The sequence below is a fragment of the Ovis canadensis genome, chromosome 7 (assembly GCF_042477335.2).
Source record: "Ovis canadensis isolate MfBH-ARS-UI-01 breed Bighorn chromosome 7, ARS-UI_OviCan_v2, whole genome shotgun sequence".
Taxonomy (NCBI): domain Eukaryota; kingdom Metazoa; phylum Chordata; class Mammalia; order Artiodactyla; family Bovidae; genus Ovis; species Ovis canadensis.
The window spans coordinates 110660167-110678741 of NC_091251.1; the positions used below are offsets into that span (position 1 = coordinate 110660167).

Consider the following 18575-nt stretch of genomic DNA (forward strand, 5'->3'; position numbering starts at 1 on the left):
GGCTCAAAGAAAAAGCAGTGTGCTGCTGAGGGAAAAGCGCTAAGCCTGCATCGGGAAGACCTCGGCTCTAGCCGGGGGCGCCGCTCGCTGGCTGCCCTAAGCAGGCCAGGCAGCACTGTGATGGACAGTGAAGTCTGCACTCCAGCAACGGGGGACAGATACTGTACAAACACTGATTCGTCGTCTTAGACGTATGTTTCATTATCAAACATGCTTCTTTTCCTTAGGTCACCATTCAGATGTAAATCTGACTTCAAAACGCATGCCAGTTAACAAAAATACAAACAAATAAGCATTTGCAAAATATGGGTGAGAATTAAGGTTATTTTCTAGATAATCCACTCCAAACCCTGGAAGGAAGAGAAAGGACATCATTTGGAATATTTTTCATTCTCAGTGGCATGGTTCTTGAGCTTCATTGGCTGACTTAAGAACAACATCTTGAGTCATTTTTCTCTGTTAATTATTCTAACCAATGAACAAATTTACATGATGAAAAAAGAAAACAGAAATGGCTAAAGAAAAATAACTCTACACTAAACAAGTAATGGCTTCCCAGGTGGTTCAGTGGTAAAGAGTCCGCCTGCTAAGGCCGGAGTCGCAGGTTAGAGCTCAGGTTTGACCCCTAGGTTGGGAAGATCCCCTACAACCCATTTCAGTATTTTTGCCTGGAAAAATCCCATGGACAGAGGAACCTGGGGGACTACAGTCCACAGGGTCTCAAAGAGTCAGGCACAACTGAGCAACTGCACACACACACAACACACATGTCCTGCGTCAGGACCCCACCGTGGTCTGGAGGCTGCGGTCTCTGGTCCACTCCATTTCTGAGACGGCGGGAGGAGGAAGGAACTCAGTTGCACGCAGGATGAGACTGAGAATGCCTGCACCGACACGTCTAGTGCAGCGGCGAGGCGCACGGTCAGCATCCAGCAGAAAGCTACTGCTGCTGCCACAGGCAACAGTCACGCACGAAACACACAGGGGCCACAGGAGCTGCTCTCCTTCGGCCACACAGGGAGTGCGCACGGTCACCTAGCCCTGGATCCCCACCTGGTCGCCCGTAACGCTGGAATCTGACGTCTGCTGAAAAGTCATTTGACATGGAAACGAATTTCTCAAGTCAAAGACTGAGCCGTCTAAATAACTATAACGTGACTGAGCACAGACAAGCTGTTTTTCGATTCACAGAGAAATGAGCTGCCGCCACCCAGCACGGAATTACTTGTATATTTTCTTAGCCTGCTCAGTTAAAACTTGTTCAAAATAACACCATTACAGTGTCCTAGTCATAAATAAAAGCCCTGCACACCTTTTAGTGATTTCATTTGGGTAGTCTAGATGAAGTGACACAAACCCTTGACAAGAGTTATTTCTACAACAAGCCGCTCCTTCTCATATAGGATCTGGGCCATGCATGTTCATTCTAGTGAAATTAACATCTTAAGATGATTCTGAGGAATTTAAGTTGCCTTTGGATATCCTGTCAGTTCACTGAAAGATAAACCTAAGTGACATTTATGTATGAACAAACTGCTTAGAGAACCAAATAGAAAAATATTTGCTAAAGCAACATATTGTTTACAACAGTGATATGAGCAAAAGCTTTGTTAACAGAAAAGAAAAAGCCAAGTTCAGACAGGGTGTGTATTCTGACAAGAGTAAAGTAGACTGCTCAACAACTAGCTGCGGGGGTTGGTTAATGCCTGAAGGAAATATGAGTAACCCTTCCCGCCAGGGGAGAACGGCCACACACCTACTGCCTGGGTGGGCACAAAGGCGCTGCCTGGTGGGAGAAAGATGAGGATCCACTGCCGGAGACGCGATGAAGGAGCTACCGTTCACAATCTGCTCCCTTTCCTCCTTGAAAGGAGATTTTCTTTTTTTCTGTAACAGTAAGTTATCCAAGAGAGGAAATGAACACCCCAAATGTCCTTTCCTAAAATCTAAAGGCCATTCAAAAGAAGCATTGGCTGGGGAAGGGGGTAAGGAGTGATACTTCAGAGGCAAATTGTTTTCTTAAAAATATGAAGGTCTTGAATTTTTCACAAATGTTCACTACCACCACCTTCCCTCTGGAAAAACAAAGAGCAGGGAAGAAAGAGACCCTGTTTAGCCGAGAGAAGGGGAAAGACTGCCTCATCCAAGAGGCCTTGAGGCCCACCACCTGAGCTCATCGATGAATGGAAAGAGGGGTGGATCCTAGACTCACCTGAAATTGTGTGCAAGATTCTGCATTTTGATCAGATTCTACAAAGGGTCCATGACACTTAAGATTTTAAAACTCATTAAAAAAAAAACAACTTTACAGGTCAAAGTTCAAGCAGAAGCCTGACGCATACAAACTCAAATTCCGGCTCCTCTGCGTATTAGCTGTACGATTGCCCAGGTGAGCACTGCAAAGCACCCTATTTTTCAGAACTTCAGTTTCCTCCTTTTAAAATGGAAGAGAGAATGGCCAACTCACTGTGAGGATTAAATAAGAGATGCTAAGCTTCCAGCAACAACATGCATCCACCCACAAGGAGGACGGCAAAAAGCTGCTAACAGCATCTAGTATCAAAGGAATGCGATCTGAAGCCATATGCACCAAGGATAATGAAGAACGTAGAGGGCTCCCCTGGAACGCCATCAGTTCCCCTCCTTGCCATCTTGTTACCGACTCACAAACCTCTGTAAATCCACTCTCGATTCCACATGGTCACGAGACCACACTGCGGGGACATACCGCTGGCGAGAGACGTTCAAGGACATCGCCAGTGTCTCTCAGGTGAAAAATCCAGCACTGGCGGAAGAACGGCTCAGGCCGTGAGCCCTGAAATTTACTAGAAATTCAGTAAAGGTTGAACACTCCGTTTCTTTGCGTAAACAGGTGTCCAAAACCTGTAATAACTTGTGTGATACATTATTGCAAAGTGCATAGTATCTCCATGTTTGTATATAAAATCCCTCTAGTTACTTATATGACTAGTTTTAATTATTTAGACCAAGTAGGAGAAGTAACAGAAAAATCTAAGAGTCAAGAAAAATCCTTGCTCATTTATAATCAAGTTTGGACTTTGGAAAGCTTTATTTAGATAGAGAGGCCAATCTAAGATTTAAATTTGCTGCAGACGGTCCAAAAGATCAAACTAAAATATTTACTGATCCTTGTCTATAAGTCAACCTTTCCTGTTTTATAACATACACACCTGAATGAGTAAAAGCTCAGCCCAAAGGCTAAAAAGTTTGCAGGTACTATACTCTTACCGTACACATATTTCAGCTATTTTTAGAGCCCAAATGAAAATAGCTAGTACAGGCGGAAATGCGCATGAAATTCTTGAGGCCTACTCAGATAACAGTCAAGATAAGGTCAGTGGATATTTGGAATACCTAAGACGCTAATTTAAAATAAAACACTGATGGCCAAGAACACTTTCTAAAGTAGTGCTTGAGAGCAATGGTTTGTATTAAATGCTTGATTCCTCTTTGATTCCAACAAATCCCACAGACAAAAAATGTCCCCATTTGCCAGAAAACAGTGTGAGAAGAATCGGTTTAACATTCAGCAAAGAAGCTGCCATTCCCCTGACATAGCAATCTCACCCCAGACAGCCTCTGAAATACACGCTCTAAGTATTTCAGAAGAATCCCAAAATGAAAAAGAAAAAAGTCTAAAGAAAAGAGGTTCTCTGCTACCTCTGCTCAAAGTCTGTAAATGTTCAACTCTCTCCAGGAAGTAAAACCATACAGCAAATAAAGGCTGACTTGACTGAACTGTGGTCTTTGCTTATCAGTCTAAATTCAAAGCAAGAACCTTAACTTTTAAACTCAGGGGACACTGATTCTGCAACCATGCACTGTAAGGTGGTGATGGTCCTGTCTGACTCTCTGTGACCTCACTGACTGCAGCCCGCCAAGCTCTTCTGTCCATGGGATTTCCCAGGCAACAATTCTAGAATGGGCTGCCGTCCCTTCTCCAGGGGATGTTTCCAACCCAGGGATCGAACCTGCCGCCTCCTGCACTGCAGGTGGGTCCTCCACCGCTGAGCCACTGCAGAAGCCCACCCTAGGAGGGACAAGCACCACTTCAGACACCGGTGAAGCAACAGTCCTACTAAGACGGAGGTTACACACCAAGGAGTCAAAACTTAGCATGTGTGGGGTGCATTTCAAATACAATTTTCTGAATATCTGTGATAAATCAGAACAAAGTAACCAAATATCAAATAATAATTTTAAAATGAGAGGCCACAGTGAGAACTTCTAAGTTTTGCTAGACTTTTCAACTTTTTCAATAAAATGCTTCAGAGGTAACCTTAGGGGTGCTTAGCAGCCATTTGAAAGCTGTTTATTTGGAAAAGTTATGTATGTATGCTATACATGCAGAAAACAATGGGATCCTTGTTCCCTCTACACAAAGCATTCACGAACAGCTGAAAGAAAACTGCCCTCTAAAACTTAAGTTATAAAACTAACACATAATGTATCACAGCAGAAGCATGAAAACCTTATCTTCAAAAGTCCAGGTTTGTTTTTTTTTTTTCTTTTTTGGCTGTGCCAAGGGGCTTGTGGGATCCTAGCTCCCTGACCAGGATCCAACCCAGACCTGGCAGTGAGAGTCTTAACCACTGGACCACCGGGGAAGTCCCCAGAAGGCTTCCAGGATTTTTAAAATGTCCTGTTTTTCTAACTGGAGATCTAAAAACTTAAAAACTCCAACCAAATGCAAATTTAAGCTGAATAAGAACATTAAGATAAAGACAGACATGCTATAAAAGAAATCACATTTCTCCTGCTCTCTGCCGGGTGAGGACACAGTGAGATACCGGCAAGCCGCCAGCCAGAGGAGAGGAGGGCCCTCAGCAGAGCCTGACCACGGGGACAACCTGACCTTTGACCCCCAGCCTCCAGAAGGGTGAGAGATCAGTCTCTGTGGTTTATGGGCCACGCCATCTGTGACACTTCGTTAGGGCAGCCTGAGCGGACTAAGACATACGCCAAGGAGAATAGCTGGATCACATGATGTGAGGTACCGCTGGGGGGGCGGGGGGTGGGGGGTGGGAGGTAGAAACCAGTTCTGCTGGGTCCTCCGAAGCTCCATAACCTGCACACCGGGCACAGGCCCCCGGCACAGGGTGCCTAGTAAGTTTCGATGAATGTGTATCAATGAATGAAAACACGCACAAAAAAACGATTAAAAGCCTATGGGGCAAGGGTAGTCTACTGAGCAAGAAGCTGCAGAAAGGGCGCTTCCCTGGTGGCTCGGCGATCGAGAATCCGCCTGCCGGTGCAGCAGAGACAGGAAGACACCTGATCCGGGAAGACTCCACACACCGCAGAGCAGCTGAGCCGCGCGCCACAGCCCTCGGGCCTGAGCTCCCGATCCCGCCGGCCCGGAGCGCGGCTCCGCAGCAGGAGAAGCCACCGCAAGGGGGGGGGGGAGCCTGGACCAGCTGGAGGGGAGGCCCTACTCGCCGCAACTAGAGAGAAAAACAAACCCACACGCAGGAACGAAGACCTAGCACAGCCGAGATAATAAACGAATTAAAATTTTTAAGAAAATAAATTATATTTTACAATGAATCTAATTAAAACCCAGGAGAGCACAATTAAAATGTGATTATCAAACATAATATAAGATTTAAAAGAATTCCTGAGAAAGACATGCCTTAGAGAAAAAATATAAACCTTAAGTAAAAGCTTCCTTTTTTTTTGTTTGTTTAAATCCTAGAGGTTAGTTTGAGAGCAAGAGGGAAGAAAGAGAAGTAAAGACCTACTTAAGCTCTGTTTGTGGGCAGTGACGCTGTACAAATTACCCCTGGCATGAAGACAGAGGTTCCAACAGAACTGCTACATTACAGTGGTGTACTAAAATTCTGTTTAGTGAGGTAAGAAGTGCCATTACTAGTGGCCACTCTATTTGTACTATCGATATAAGAACATTTTATAAAAAAACATGTATTCTCTTAGTAAACGGAAGAAGCAAAGATACTTATAAAAGAAAGAAAGGAGTTCATTTGAAGAGGTCAATGAGCATAGCGTGGAAATGGGAGTCAAACACCAAGGACAGTGCTGAAGAGTCACACCGAGAGTTTCCCAAATGCCAGGTGCTCTGCTGAGTTTTCTCGATAAGATTGTACCCTCACAACCCCTGTCAAAGAGGCAACAGTATCATTCCCAGCTCACAGATGCAAAGCCACTGGGCTTGGGAATTAAGTAACTGGCCCAAGAGCACACAACTGGTAGGTGGCAACACTGGGACCCAAACCCAGGTGTTTCCAACCCAGCTGGCAACATGTCTCAACTAGTCGCTGAGCAGGCTGGCCTATTCAAGAAGCCCACAGAGGCAGTGCCGGCCCGGGCGGCCCAGACAGGACGCCTCGACTGTCCTGGAGGCACGGCCACTCCCCGTGGAAGATACACGTAAGGCTTTCCGGGCAACTTCCCTTCTCTGACTCCACGCTCACCAAGCAATGTCCGGTTTGCTCTGATTCCCAAACAGCCTGTCTACGGGGAGATCCTGGCCTAGCCAGAGGGCAAACACACTCAGAGCCCTCATCCTAACTTACGATGAGACACCGGAATTCTGTGTCTCATCATACGTGACTACACTTGCCTCCTGGTTTTACAAATTTCCAATGAGCTGGGGTAACACAGGGCTTCCTCTCCAAAACAGGTCTTTAGGTCTGACCATCTCACTCTAGACTTTAACATTCTTTCAGACACACTGCCTCGTGGGTGACACACTCTTGTCTCACCACCCCCATCAAACCTCGGTAACACACACTTTCACAATTAGAAAGTTTTTCTAATTCCCGTTAAATTCTGTAAAGACTTTGACAGCCTATCTTGAAACAGTTATGAAACTCAACGACATGCAAGGAGTTTCAGCAGCTCTGAGAGGCTGTTGCTACCACGAACAGCAATGTTTTCCTGCAGCAACCCCCCCGCACCCCCATTTTAAAAAGCCACTTTTCACAGCTCAAATACGGTGGGTTCAGAAGAAAGTTGACAATGCAGGTTAACTACATTGGATATAAATATACTAACCTTTCAGTTTTTAGTTCCTTAATGTACTATCAAATATCTCACTTGGTCAAAAAGAACTATAAAGACTGACAAGTCACGTCCAGCTCTTTGCGACCCCATGGAATAGTCCATGGAATTCTCCAGGCCAGAATACTGGAGTGGGTAGCCATTCCCTTCTCCCAGGGATGTTCTCAACCCAGGGAACAAACTCAGGTCTCCCACACTGCAGGTGGATTCTTTACCAGCTGAGCCACCAGGGAAGCCCAAGGATACTGGAGTGGGTAGCCTATCCCTTCTCCAGCGGATATTCCTGACCCAGGAATCGAACCAGGTCTCCTACATTGCAGGCAGATTCACAATAGAAGTGAACTGATATTCACCCTTCAAAGAAAGTAAAGGTTTATGCTATCAGCTTAAATTCGGGCAGTAGCAAAATCTTATCAGCCAAATCTACATGCTATGATTCTGAGCTTTCTTGACAGGAGACTAATGCAAGATAACAAACCACTATCTCTTGACTGAATCTCATGAGTGATGTATGGACACAAAGTAAGAACAGCCGCTGCCCTGACTCAGATGATTTCTAAATAATCATTGGGTAGGACTAGGCCTGGGCCTAAGCCACCTGTTTATATCCTACAGAGCAGAGCTTCTGAAGCTTTGAAAAGTTTGCTATACAAACTAACTTTCTGACCATGATTGTACTAAAATGTTGGAAATGGTGGGACAGCCTGTCCGGGGGCAAGACATTTTCTAGGGGTCACACCTGTTCCCACCTAGAGCACTCTTCCTTTCTGTTAAAAAATCACTCTCGTCATATACCCACAGCTGGATGAAGCTGCTCTTTTCTGAGTCTGATCATCGCACACAAGGGATGGCAACTTCTCTGGGCTTCTTGACTAACAAAGAAGCAAAACAATGCCTGTGGGTTCAGCTCAACCTGTGCTTATGAAGGACTTTTCACATCTTAACATACTAACCATCGTTAATTTACTGTAACTAATAAATGAACCACAGTTCTTCAACAAATTGACTCTAGTGGTTATAGGCAGACCAGGTGCATGAGGAAGAAATCACAGGAAAAAAAAATAGGGAAAAAGGAAAAATGGGTGAAGGGAACAATAGAGAGGGGACTAAATAAACGCAGGCAGGCAGGACCAGTCACTGAGGCGGGCTCTTCTGGCTCACTTTCCCCGTCTTGGGCCGCTGCACCTCCTTTCCTTCTAACGTTCCTCCCACCCGGACTCCGGACCCGGCATGCTCTGCCTGCTCGGCATCTCCAACTGGCACCTGAAGCTCAGCACGTCGGAGGTGAGCGGCCCACACACCTCCGCCAACTCCCCTCCAGCCTGCTCTTCCTTCTGTTTCTTCCCCCGGGGGCAGTCCCCACCATTTACCAGAAACCTTAGGATCCACCTGGACCCTGGCCAGTCCCTCCGAATCACCTGACAGGTAGATCCCCAAGATCTCCAGGCTCAGCTCACTCCTCCTCAGCCCCATCCAGATCCGAGTGACTGCTGTCTGCACCACAACCACTCTTTTCTAATCATTTTCTCCAGAGGCGGCATGGCTTCGTTTAAAAAACTCTTCACTGGGACTTCCCTAGCAGTCCAGGGGTGAAGACTCTATGCTTCTACTGCAGGGGGGCACGAGTTTGACTCCTGGTCTGGGAACTAAGATCCTGCATGCCTCGCAGCATGGCCAAAAAAGAAAAAACAATTTTTTAAAATAAAGTGAAAAAATAAAACCTCTTCACTAACTTCCTAATCTGCAGGACAAGCCCCAAACCAGAAGAACCCCGCACTGGGTGGGCCCTGGCCTGCAGCCCTGCCTCTCCCTCCCCAGGTACCAAGGAGATTACCTGCCTTGTCTCTCTGGCCATGTGGGGCCAGTCTTTTCCAGCCCCTGACCACCCCGCCCCATCCTTCCGGTCCGAGCTCAGACATCACTCGCCCCAGGAAGCCTTCCCTCCGCTGCCTCTCCCTAATGTCGACAGTGCCTCCTGCTTCTCTCATCATCCGTGCCTCGTGTCTATTTCTTATCGGTATCAACGCCAGGCTGAGCTCCCGGTACCTATACGTGCCGCTCAGTCGCTCAGTCATGTCCGACTCTTTGTGACCCCATGGACTGCAGCAGGGCAGGCTTCTCTGTCCTTCAACACCTCCCAGAGTTTGCTCAAACTCATGTCCATTGGGCTTCCCTAGTGGTTCAGCTGGAAAAGAATCGGCCTGCAATGCAGGAGACCTGGGTTCGATCCCTGGATTGGGAAGATCCCCTGGAGAAGGGAACGCTACCCACTCTGGCATTTTGGCTTGGAGAATTCCATGGACAGAGGAGCCTGGAGGGCTACAGTCCATGGGGTCACAAAGAGTTAGACATGACTGAGCGACTTTCCCCTCCCTTTCGTGTCCATCGAGTCAGTGATGCCATCCAACCGCCTCATCCTCTCTTGTCCCCTTCTTCTGCCCTCCATCTTTCCCAGCATCAGGGTCTTTTTCAATGTGCTTGGCCCTTAATATGTCTTTAATACTGACTGATGCAATGATGGGATGCTCACCAGGGACACAGTTTATCTTTTCTTGACTTTTCATAAACTATAAATCAGCAGGATTTCCCAGTCAAGACTATAACATAGGCATTTAAGTGAAATAACTAGCTTTTCCATCTCTCTCTTACCCCAGAAGCAGGCAGCCAAAGACCAAAGAGGCCTGGGTTTAATTAGAGCCCTTTTCTTCACAGGCCTTACACAGCATTTTAAATGCAGGACATTATGCGGGTCCTTGAGGACACCACAACTTCCTTCAGACTGGATTAGGGCTTTTCTAGGAAAATCCTATGATTACTGTAACAGACTATAGTTATCGGAGCTATGGCTTTACGTGCACATTAAATCACACAGTCATTCCGAGCGTTAGGCCTCACTGTCACCCTGTGGTTCAGATGAGGGAACCAGAGCTCAGACAGGTCACATTCCTCACCTAATGTTAAACAACTAAATTGATGCAGAAACCAGAATTCAAACCGAAACATGTCTCTCAAAATTTGGCTTGACCTGTGGAAAACAAAGGGCTTCCCTTGGTGGCTCAGATGGTAAAGAACCTGTCTGCCAACGCAGGAGACATAAGAGACTCGGGCTCGACCCTAGGGTTGGGAAGATCCCCTAGAGGAGGGCATGGCAACCCACTCCAGTCTTCTTGCCTGGAGAATCTCATGGACAGAGGAACCTAGCTGGCTACAGTCCAAAAGGTCACGGTCACAAAGAGTTGGACACCACTGAAGTGACTAAGCACGCAGACACGCACGAGCAAGAGAGTCACTGAATGCTGAACAAACGAATAAAGTCAGTAAACTCTACCAAATCAGGATGACCCATGTGGGATCAATACTAGAAGGTCAAAAAAAAAAAAATACTAGAAGGTCAGAACTACTTGGACACTCCAAAATGCATTCCTTTTTTCTTTTCTTTTCTTTTTTTTTTTTTAAGTGTCTTAAAACAACTATTTTATCTTGCTCACAGTTTTGTGGGTCAAGAATTTGGGCAGGACTTGCCTAGGTGTCTGCCGGATACCTGGAGGCTGAAAGGACCCATTTCGAAGATAGCTTCTTCACGCACATGCCAACATGCATTGCTGTTTCATTTTGGTTTACATTTTGGGAGAACATATAAACATTTTCAAAACTCAGGCATTGTGGGGATATCCCTGGTGGTCCAGTGGCTAAGACTCCATGCTCACAACCCAGGGGTCTGGAGTTCCATCCCTAGTCAGGGAACTAGATCCCACACATGGCAGGTAAAAGATTGTGCATGCCGCAACCAGGACCTGCTGCTGCTGCTGCTAAGTCGCCTCAGTCGTGTCCGACTCTGTGCGACCCCATAGATGGCAGCCCACCAGGCTCCCCCGTCCCTGGGATTCTCCAGGCAGCAACACTGGAGTGGTTTGCCACTTCCCTCTCCAATGCATGAAAGTGAAAGTGAAGTCGCTCAGTCATGTCGACTCAGGGACCCCATGGACTGCAGCCCACCAGGCTCCTCGGCCCATGGGATTTTCCAGGCAAGAATACTGGAGTGGGCTGCCATTGCCTTCTCCGCAACTAGGACTTGGCACAGCCAAATACATAAATAAATGTGTAAGGAAAAAAAAACAAACCTAATCTCAGTTCAGTTCAGTCGCTCAGTCGTGTCCGACCCTTTGCGACCCCATGAACCGCAGCACTCCAGGCCTCCCTGTCCATCACCAATTCCTGGAGCTACTCAAACTCACGTCCATTGAGTTGGTGATGCCATCCATTCTTTCCAGTTCTCTTAAGGGGCATCCCCAAGAAAAGTCCTCTTTGCTCTGTTTCATTCCTTCCTCGCAAGAAGAGGGGCTCACAGGCTCAACTCAGGTTATCCTAGCGCCTGTGTGGCCAACCACTTCAGTGGTGTCTGACTCTTTCCGACCCATGGACTGTAGCCCTCCAGCCTCCTCTCTCCATGAGATTCTTCAGGCAAGAACACTGGAGTGGGTTGCCATGCCCTCCTCCAGGGGATCTTTCCCACCCAAGGCTGGAACCTGGGTCTCCTGCATTGCAGGCAGATTCTTTACCAACTGAGCCAGCAGGGAAGCCCCAGATTATCCTGGCCAGGGAGGTACTTCGAGAAGACACAGCCAGCGTGCATTTATAGTAGCTTGGAAGGATGGAGCAAAATTCGGCCAAAGAAGCCTGCAGTTTTATTTTTCTTTAGGGGGGTGGGGGGTGGCTTACCTCCCGCAGCTCCAGTCTTTGGGCCACAGCCTCCAGGCTCTCCTGGCCAGTGCTCTCCACGGACAGCGTGAACTCGACAAACTCATTGTTGAGCAGCTGGATCCGGGCAACCAGGCAGCTCTTGCTGGATACGGTGTAGCGCCGCGTGCGTTTCAGTTTCAATCCAAATGGCAGTGGCATCTTCCTCTCCCTTCAAGAGCTGGAGGGGTAAAAAGCGAACAGCACCGCCAGCAGTCCAGGGGTGGTGATGGCCAGAGAAAGCGATCCCGTCCCGACACGAGGAGCACCGCGGAGTCTGCGACTGCTCACCCGGCAGCTGCTGCCATCAAAAAGCAACCGAGTCTCCAAAGACCAGGTGATGGGAGCTCCCACGCCAGTGCTGGGGAGAGAGGGACGCTGGTTACAGGGGCGGCAGCAACTCCGGCTTTGTTTTTAAAAATAAAAATCAATAAAAGCTGTATCTAAGGAATAAGCTTTATCTTCCCTCTGGAAAAAAAGAAGGCCTTAGCAGGATCTGGGAGGGGCTAGAGAAGTTTCACAGCAGAGGTGTGTTAGGCCCTGGGTCAGACTGCACCCCTCATTCAATTCCGCAAATAGTGGCCACCACGTGTGGACTAGGGCTGGCACTATAGCCCCAAATTTAGTAGCGAGAATCAGTGGTCCTCTTCCTAAAGTTCTGGGGTTTTTTCATAGTTAACCCTTTTCAGCTCCCCGATACTCCAACTGTATCTTTAGCCCTTAGGTGAGTTCACTGTCAAAAAAAAAAAAAAAACAAAACAAAAAACCACACACACCTCCAAAAGAGCTACGTTCAAGTCCCAATTAGGCAAATTAATGCCGAACCCGAATGGAATCATCCCCTGTCACATGTGGCAGCTGTGAGGTTCAAATGAGGTGAACACTTAACAGGCATTTGCAGAACTTCCCGGTTTACAGATATTTACGTCACCATTTCGATTTATTTATAAACAAACTGTAGAAGACTCTACACGCGCCATTGACCGGATTACCACGCAGAAGCCTGTCAGCTCTGAAAAGCCTGGCCCGCGCCCGTCTCCGGGTGGGGACGCCTAGAGGCGGTGAGCCTTGCCCGAGGCGGCGCCACAGCCCTGAGGAGGAGCTGGACGAGGTTTCGAACTCCATCCCGAGATAAAGACGCGAGCACGGCGCTCAACGAGCCCGTGCGGCCAACAGCGCCGAGGGCTCCGACTCCGCGCTCCCGGAAGAGCGGGCGGCGTTGCCCGGGCAACCGGCGGCCTCGGCGGCACCGGAACCCTCAGCCTGCCGCCGCGTTTCCGAACGGACGCTCCCGGAGGGAGGACAGGCTCGGGCTGACGCCGCAGGGGAAGCTTAAAGGACCCGCCTAGCGCCCCTGCAGACAAGCGTGCGGTTTGAGCATGGTCCCTTTACCTCAGAACTGCCCCCCACAGCCTAAACACGTGACGTAAAACTTTTTAAAGCACGCCAGTTGGTGCGTTAATCCCTGGGCGGAAACAAAACGGCATTGAGCTGCAGCTTGGAACTTTGACACTGACAGGATTTTTTTTTTTAATACCCCCCCCCGCGCCCCGCCTTCAACAAGTCGACAAAATCGCAGATATCGGCAGAATCCCGGGACGGCCCCCGCCCTCCGTCGTCTTCTGAACCGAGGCTGCCTCAGAGGACGCAGCCTTGGGCTCGATCGCAGCTGGTTTACCCGGCGCCGGGGCCGGGAACCGCCGTGCGGAGGGGCAGCGCCAGCCCCCAGCGGACACGGAAGCCGGTCCTCGGGAGAAGCGGCGCTCTCTCAGCCTCACAGGGCGGCGGGCTGAGCTGGGGGCCGAGCCCAGACGCGCCCTCCGCGGTCTCGCCTCCCCCACGGCGCCTCAGCCGCGGAGGTGATGGGCGCTCAGGGCTGGGCCGGGGTGGGGGCGGGGGTGAGGAGAACCAGCGTTTAGCTCTACTCGGCTTTGGCAGACCTAACACTTCATAATCCCGTCTCACCGAAGTGGACTGCGTCTCTGAGGACAAGGCCGTGGAGAGGGCCTTTAGGCGTGTGTGCTAAGTCGCTGCAGTCCTGTTGGACCCTGCCACCCCAGGCACTGTAGCCCACCAGGCTCCTCTGTCCAAGGGATGCTCCGGGCAAGAATACTGGAGTGGGCTGCCATTCCTTCTCCAGGGGAATCTTCCCGACCCAGGGATCGACCCCGTCTCTTAGGTCTGCCTGCTTTAGTCGGGGGTTCTTTACCTCTAGCGCCACCGGGGAAGCCCGCCAGTGGGCCTTGTGGAGACGTGTAGTGAGACTGTCAGTCGTGTCCGACTCTTTGCGACCCCATGGACTGTACATGGATTCTCCAGGCCACAGTACTGGAGCGGGTGGCCGTTTCCTTCTCCCAGGGACTGAACGCAGGTCTCCCGCACTGCAGGCGGATTCTTTACCAGCTGAGCCACCAGGGAAGGGCTGCTGCTGCTGCTGCCAAGTCGCTTCACTCGTGTCCGACTCTGTGCGACCCCGTCCCTGGGATTCTCCAGGCAAGAACACTGGAGTGGGCTGCCATGTCCTTCTCCAATGCAGGAAAGTGAAAGTGAAGTCGCTCAGTCGTATCCGACTCTTCGCGACCCCATGGACTGCAGCCCACCAAGCTCCTCCGTCCATTGGATTTTCCAGGCAAGAGTACTGGAGTGGGGTGCCATTGCCTTCTCCGAGGGAAGCCCTACAGAAAGTCTAAAAGGAATCAATTCCTAAGCCATCCTTGCTCTTAAGTAGATTACAAGCAAGCTATAATTACATACATGGCTGTATCTCTAATAAGGACCCAACCACGACTTTCTGCTTTTGTTGTCTGGGTTCGGGTTTTGTTTGTTTGAGCTCTGGTTATCCACAGAGAGCCAGAAAAATAAAAGTTAAAAACAGGGAATAGAGGGAAAAGGCCAGAAGAAAAAAGAAAACTAGAAGTGCATAAGCCACTGTGTTAATTTAACAGCATTTGCCGTGTACCTCTGGAAGGTAAAAGCACCTTACTAAAGAAGGGAATAGAAAATAGACATTATGAAAAGACATGGGCTCTACCTGCAGTTTTCAGTGCTCTTGTGTGTGTCAGGGTATAAACCAAATAGCTCGTTGAGACAAAATGAAAAATAAAATCCGTAAGTGAGAACTTGAAATAATAACCTTTCAACTAGAAAAGTGCCTATGAGCCATGCATGAGTACATTTTAAAAGATTATAGATACCCTTATAGATAGATATGCTAAATACCCTATCAAGAGATAAGTAATGAATTTAAATTTTACATACAAATTATGGTAACTGGAAACAACAGTTAAGTTGTACAGAGGAAAGATGAAAATTTGTATTAGGGATGTTCAAACATGGTATTCTCTTCACTGCAAATATGAATTACGCCCTGAAGGCAGTAGATATTACATTATATAACTTAATTATCAATTTAAGCTCTGATGAAGCAGAGTAAAACTTTGCTGTCCCTGAGTTTGAAATGTTTTAGTGCATCAAGGATATAGACAAGCCAATGTTTTCTCTTTTTTATTTTGGTAGATGTTATAAAAAGTAATTGAAAAAGTTGAAGGGTATGTGTGTGTGAAACAATTTACACAATTTTCAGTTATGTACAGTATTTGCTACCAAATATTGTCATAAAGTTATGAATGTTTGAATAGAGTAGAATTTGAAGATGCTTTGGGGGGCTGTCTGTTTCAGGTGTAAAATAATATGAAATAATTTGAAAGGTAGCTGGGTCTGGATGTCTTAACTGATTACTAAACAGACATTCATAATTAGCTTTTGCAGGAAAATATACTAAGATATTTTGTTTCTCTACAAAATCACTTTATTTTGAAATTTAAAAAATAGGTATATATTAATTATGTTCAAGTATCATTTTAATGTTTTTACATCCCCTCTCAGAAGCTTCTCAAATACACTTTTAAAGTCTGAATCCTGTAGTTTTCCGCTTTGTTGCTACAGTCCTCATTACGTGTAATTTTATTAATGATGCTTTCAAATAAAATAATCTCTAAAATTGTATTCTTAGAATAATGAATAGATACATAGCATTAAATCCAACGCATATTTGTCGTGAACACATTTATGCGTAGAACTCGAGAATAAAATGTGCTGGAAACAACAGACAACTACTTTCAGAATAAAATTCCTATCATATCCCAAAGTTAGAAAAAAGGAAAATCTATGAGCAACCCTTAGGCATACAGCGGTTGTCACCTGGCGCACGCGGAGTTATTATGAACGCGTTTGCGAGCATACGCTATTATAAGGCTTTCTCAGCAAAAAAGAAAATAAGACGGGCATGCCAAAAGCGGCCAGTCTAATCAGGATTTGCAGAAATCACAAGTCGGAATTTGCAGACCCAAGAATTCTTTTTTCCAGAGTAAACACTCTTTACTCCAAAACCAAAACAAGCCATCACCACGAAACAGTCCTTCGTTCCTCTCCTTCTCGCCAAAGTTATCTGGCAAATCTCGCACTTAATATTGTGCCGAGAGGCACAAACATGCCTAAGACTTTTAAAGCCCAGATGCAGAATTTAGCCGCTCACAATCAACCGAGGAGCTCCGAATACAAGTTCAAGACCCCTCTGCAAATGCCTCAAGTGGAAGACAGCCTGGAAGAGTTTTCTCTTTGTTACGCTCGTCCCTGCCTCGGGTCTGGGCAGCCGGGACGCGTCCTCCCCGGACTCGGGGGTGTTGGCTGGCGGACACAGCCCCGCGCTCAGCCCCCGCCGCCCCCGCCCCCCGCGCCCCGCGCCCCGCGGGCCGGGGCCCCGCGCCCTCACCTGCTCCCGCCGCCGCATCCTCGGGGCCGCGCGCCCCGCTCAGCGGCCCGCCCCGCGGGGCCCCGCCGCGCTGCCGCCGCAGCCGCGCCCGCACTCCAGCCCCCGCCGCAGCGCGCTCACGGAGCCCGCGCGCCTCGCTTCCTGTCGCCCCGGCCCCGGCCCGCCGCGCATTCCCCCGCGCCGAGGGCGGAGGCCCGCAGCTGGGGCCGGCGGCGCCGCACGCAGAGGCCCGGCGCGGGCCGGGCAGCCGGAGGACGCGCGGCCGGAGCAGCAGGGCGGCCGGGCTCGGGCGTCCCTCCCCCGGGCCGGGCGGGCGGGCGGATCCGGAGAGGCGGCGGCGGCCCGTGACCTCAGAGGGCTGGAATGCGGGCGGGGGAGGCGCGGACAGCTGCGCCCGGCCGCCGGGGAGGGGGCGCGCCGCTGCTTGTTTGAATCATATGACCGCTTATTTTAAGAGTTTCCAAATAAAGCGAGGCCTTAACAAAAATGAGAGGAGGGGGTAACATTTCGGTGCCAGGTAAAGGGTGTTATTCCCGCGTTACTAGGTGATCGGTAAAAGGGTACTATTGCCGGAGTTGTTCGTTTACTCTACATGTCTGAAAACAGTTCAAATAGTCTCTTTCTTCTCCTTTGCTTTCGTCTAAGGGCATACTCCATAAAAAAAGGATTGATAACAGGGTGGGAAGGACTGGTATACAGGGTGGCAAAGTCCCCTTCCCCTAAAAAAGATTGTGTGTGAAAGTCGTTCAGTCGTGTCCAACTCCTTGCGACCCCATGTTCTGTAGCCCACCAGGCTCCTCTGTCCATGGGGTTCTCCAGGCAAGAATAGCGGAGTGGATTGCCATGCCATTCTCCAGGGGGTCTTCCCAACCCAGGGATTACTCCCCGGTTTCCCGCACTGCAGGCAGATTCTTTACAGTCTGAGCCACCAGGGAAGCCTCCAAAAAGACTGATATGCCTCAAATAACCTTTAGGTCTTCAGCAGAGCTGTATGTTCATGCAGTCCAAAGTGGCGCTTTAAGGATCGGGGAACTCCAGAGTCCAGTTGTCTGGGTTCGAATCTCAGCTGCCAAGCTAACTAGCTGGAGGACCTTTTGCAAATTTCTTAACCTTTCTGTGCCTGCTCATGTCCTGTGAAATAATGAAAATAATCACTATCCAGCAACTTGTGTAAAACATACATGAAGGGCTTCATTCTGACCCCTAAGAGCAACTTTTATTATTATATGGTACTATTACACTACGTCACCATCATTATCATTATTGCAGGTCTACACTTAAGCCAAGGAATAAAACTGTGTGGTCCTAGTAACCTTAACAATAGGTGTTTTGCTCTTACTTGGCCAGTGGTTTGAGTGACTGGAGCAAAGAAACTTCTGTTATGTAAACTTAATGTAAATTATTTTTAAAATAGCTTTGTTTCTGGAAAGCTTTGTCTTCCTTCCGGCCTGTGGACTTTTTTTCTAGTTGCAGCAGCCATCTGCAAAGCAGGGGTGTGGGATCCCGCAGCCAGGGATCTAACCCTGATGCACAGATTCGTAACCACTGGACCACCAGGAAAGCCCCTGGAAAGCTTTCTTCTGTTAAATTTAGTTTAGATCTCATTTCTTTAACAGTTAACAGACACTTATTGAGTACTTACTCATGGTCCCTCCTCTCAAAGGACTTCTGGTTTAGTGGGTGATAAACCTGCACACCACACACAGGACTAACAAGGCCTAAGAGGAAAGCTTCATCCTGAAAGTAGGAGTGCTATGGGAGAACAAACCCCAGGCAAGACTCAGGTTGAGTAATGGAGCTCAAAGCAAATAAGATTACACGTTTCCGACTGGGAAAAAAAATCGATTCTGCTTTATAACTGAATTTCAGCTGGACGCCATGAGGGGGTCAATGTGCGTGCAAGGAAAGAAAAGAGAAAATGAGTTGCTTTCCGGTCTCGTAAACTAGAAAGACTGACATTATGTGTGAGTGTTCTCTCTCGCCATCTCCAGCCTATCCTCAAGACCTGCTTGCTACTTCCTCCCTT

General features: G+C 48.4%; 1 protein-coding gene across 2 annotated transcripts in view; it reads right to left on the minus strand.

Annotated features, from left to right (window-relative positions):
- The window catches only part of PTPN21 (protein tyrosine phosphatase non-receptor type 21), a 75536-nt gene extending 58678 nt beyond the window's left edge, over positions 1-16858 (minus strand). Inside the window, exons 1-2 of one of the 2 annotated variants that reach the window (XM_069597207.1) lie at positions 16550-16858; positions 11761-12139 (exon numbers count right to left, since the gene is read on the minus strand). In XM_069597207.1, the coding sequence (XP_069453308.1) occupies positions 11761-11940 (180 nt within the window). In that variant the 5' untranslated portion in view covers positions 11941-12139; positions 16550-16858. Of the gene's footprint in view, positions 1-11760; positions 12140-13987; positions 15205-16549 lie in introns of those variants that run through there. The other variant, XM_069597208.1, reaches the window with a different exon arrangement.
- Between the last annotated feature and the right edge of the window lie 1717 nt (positions 16859-18575).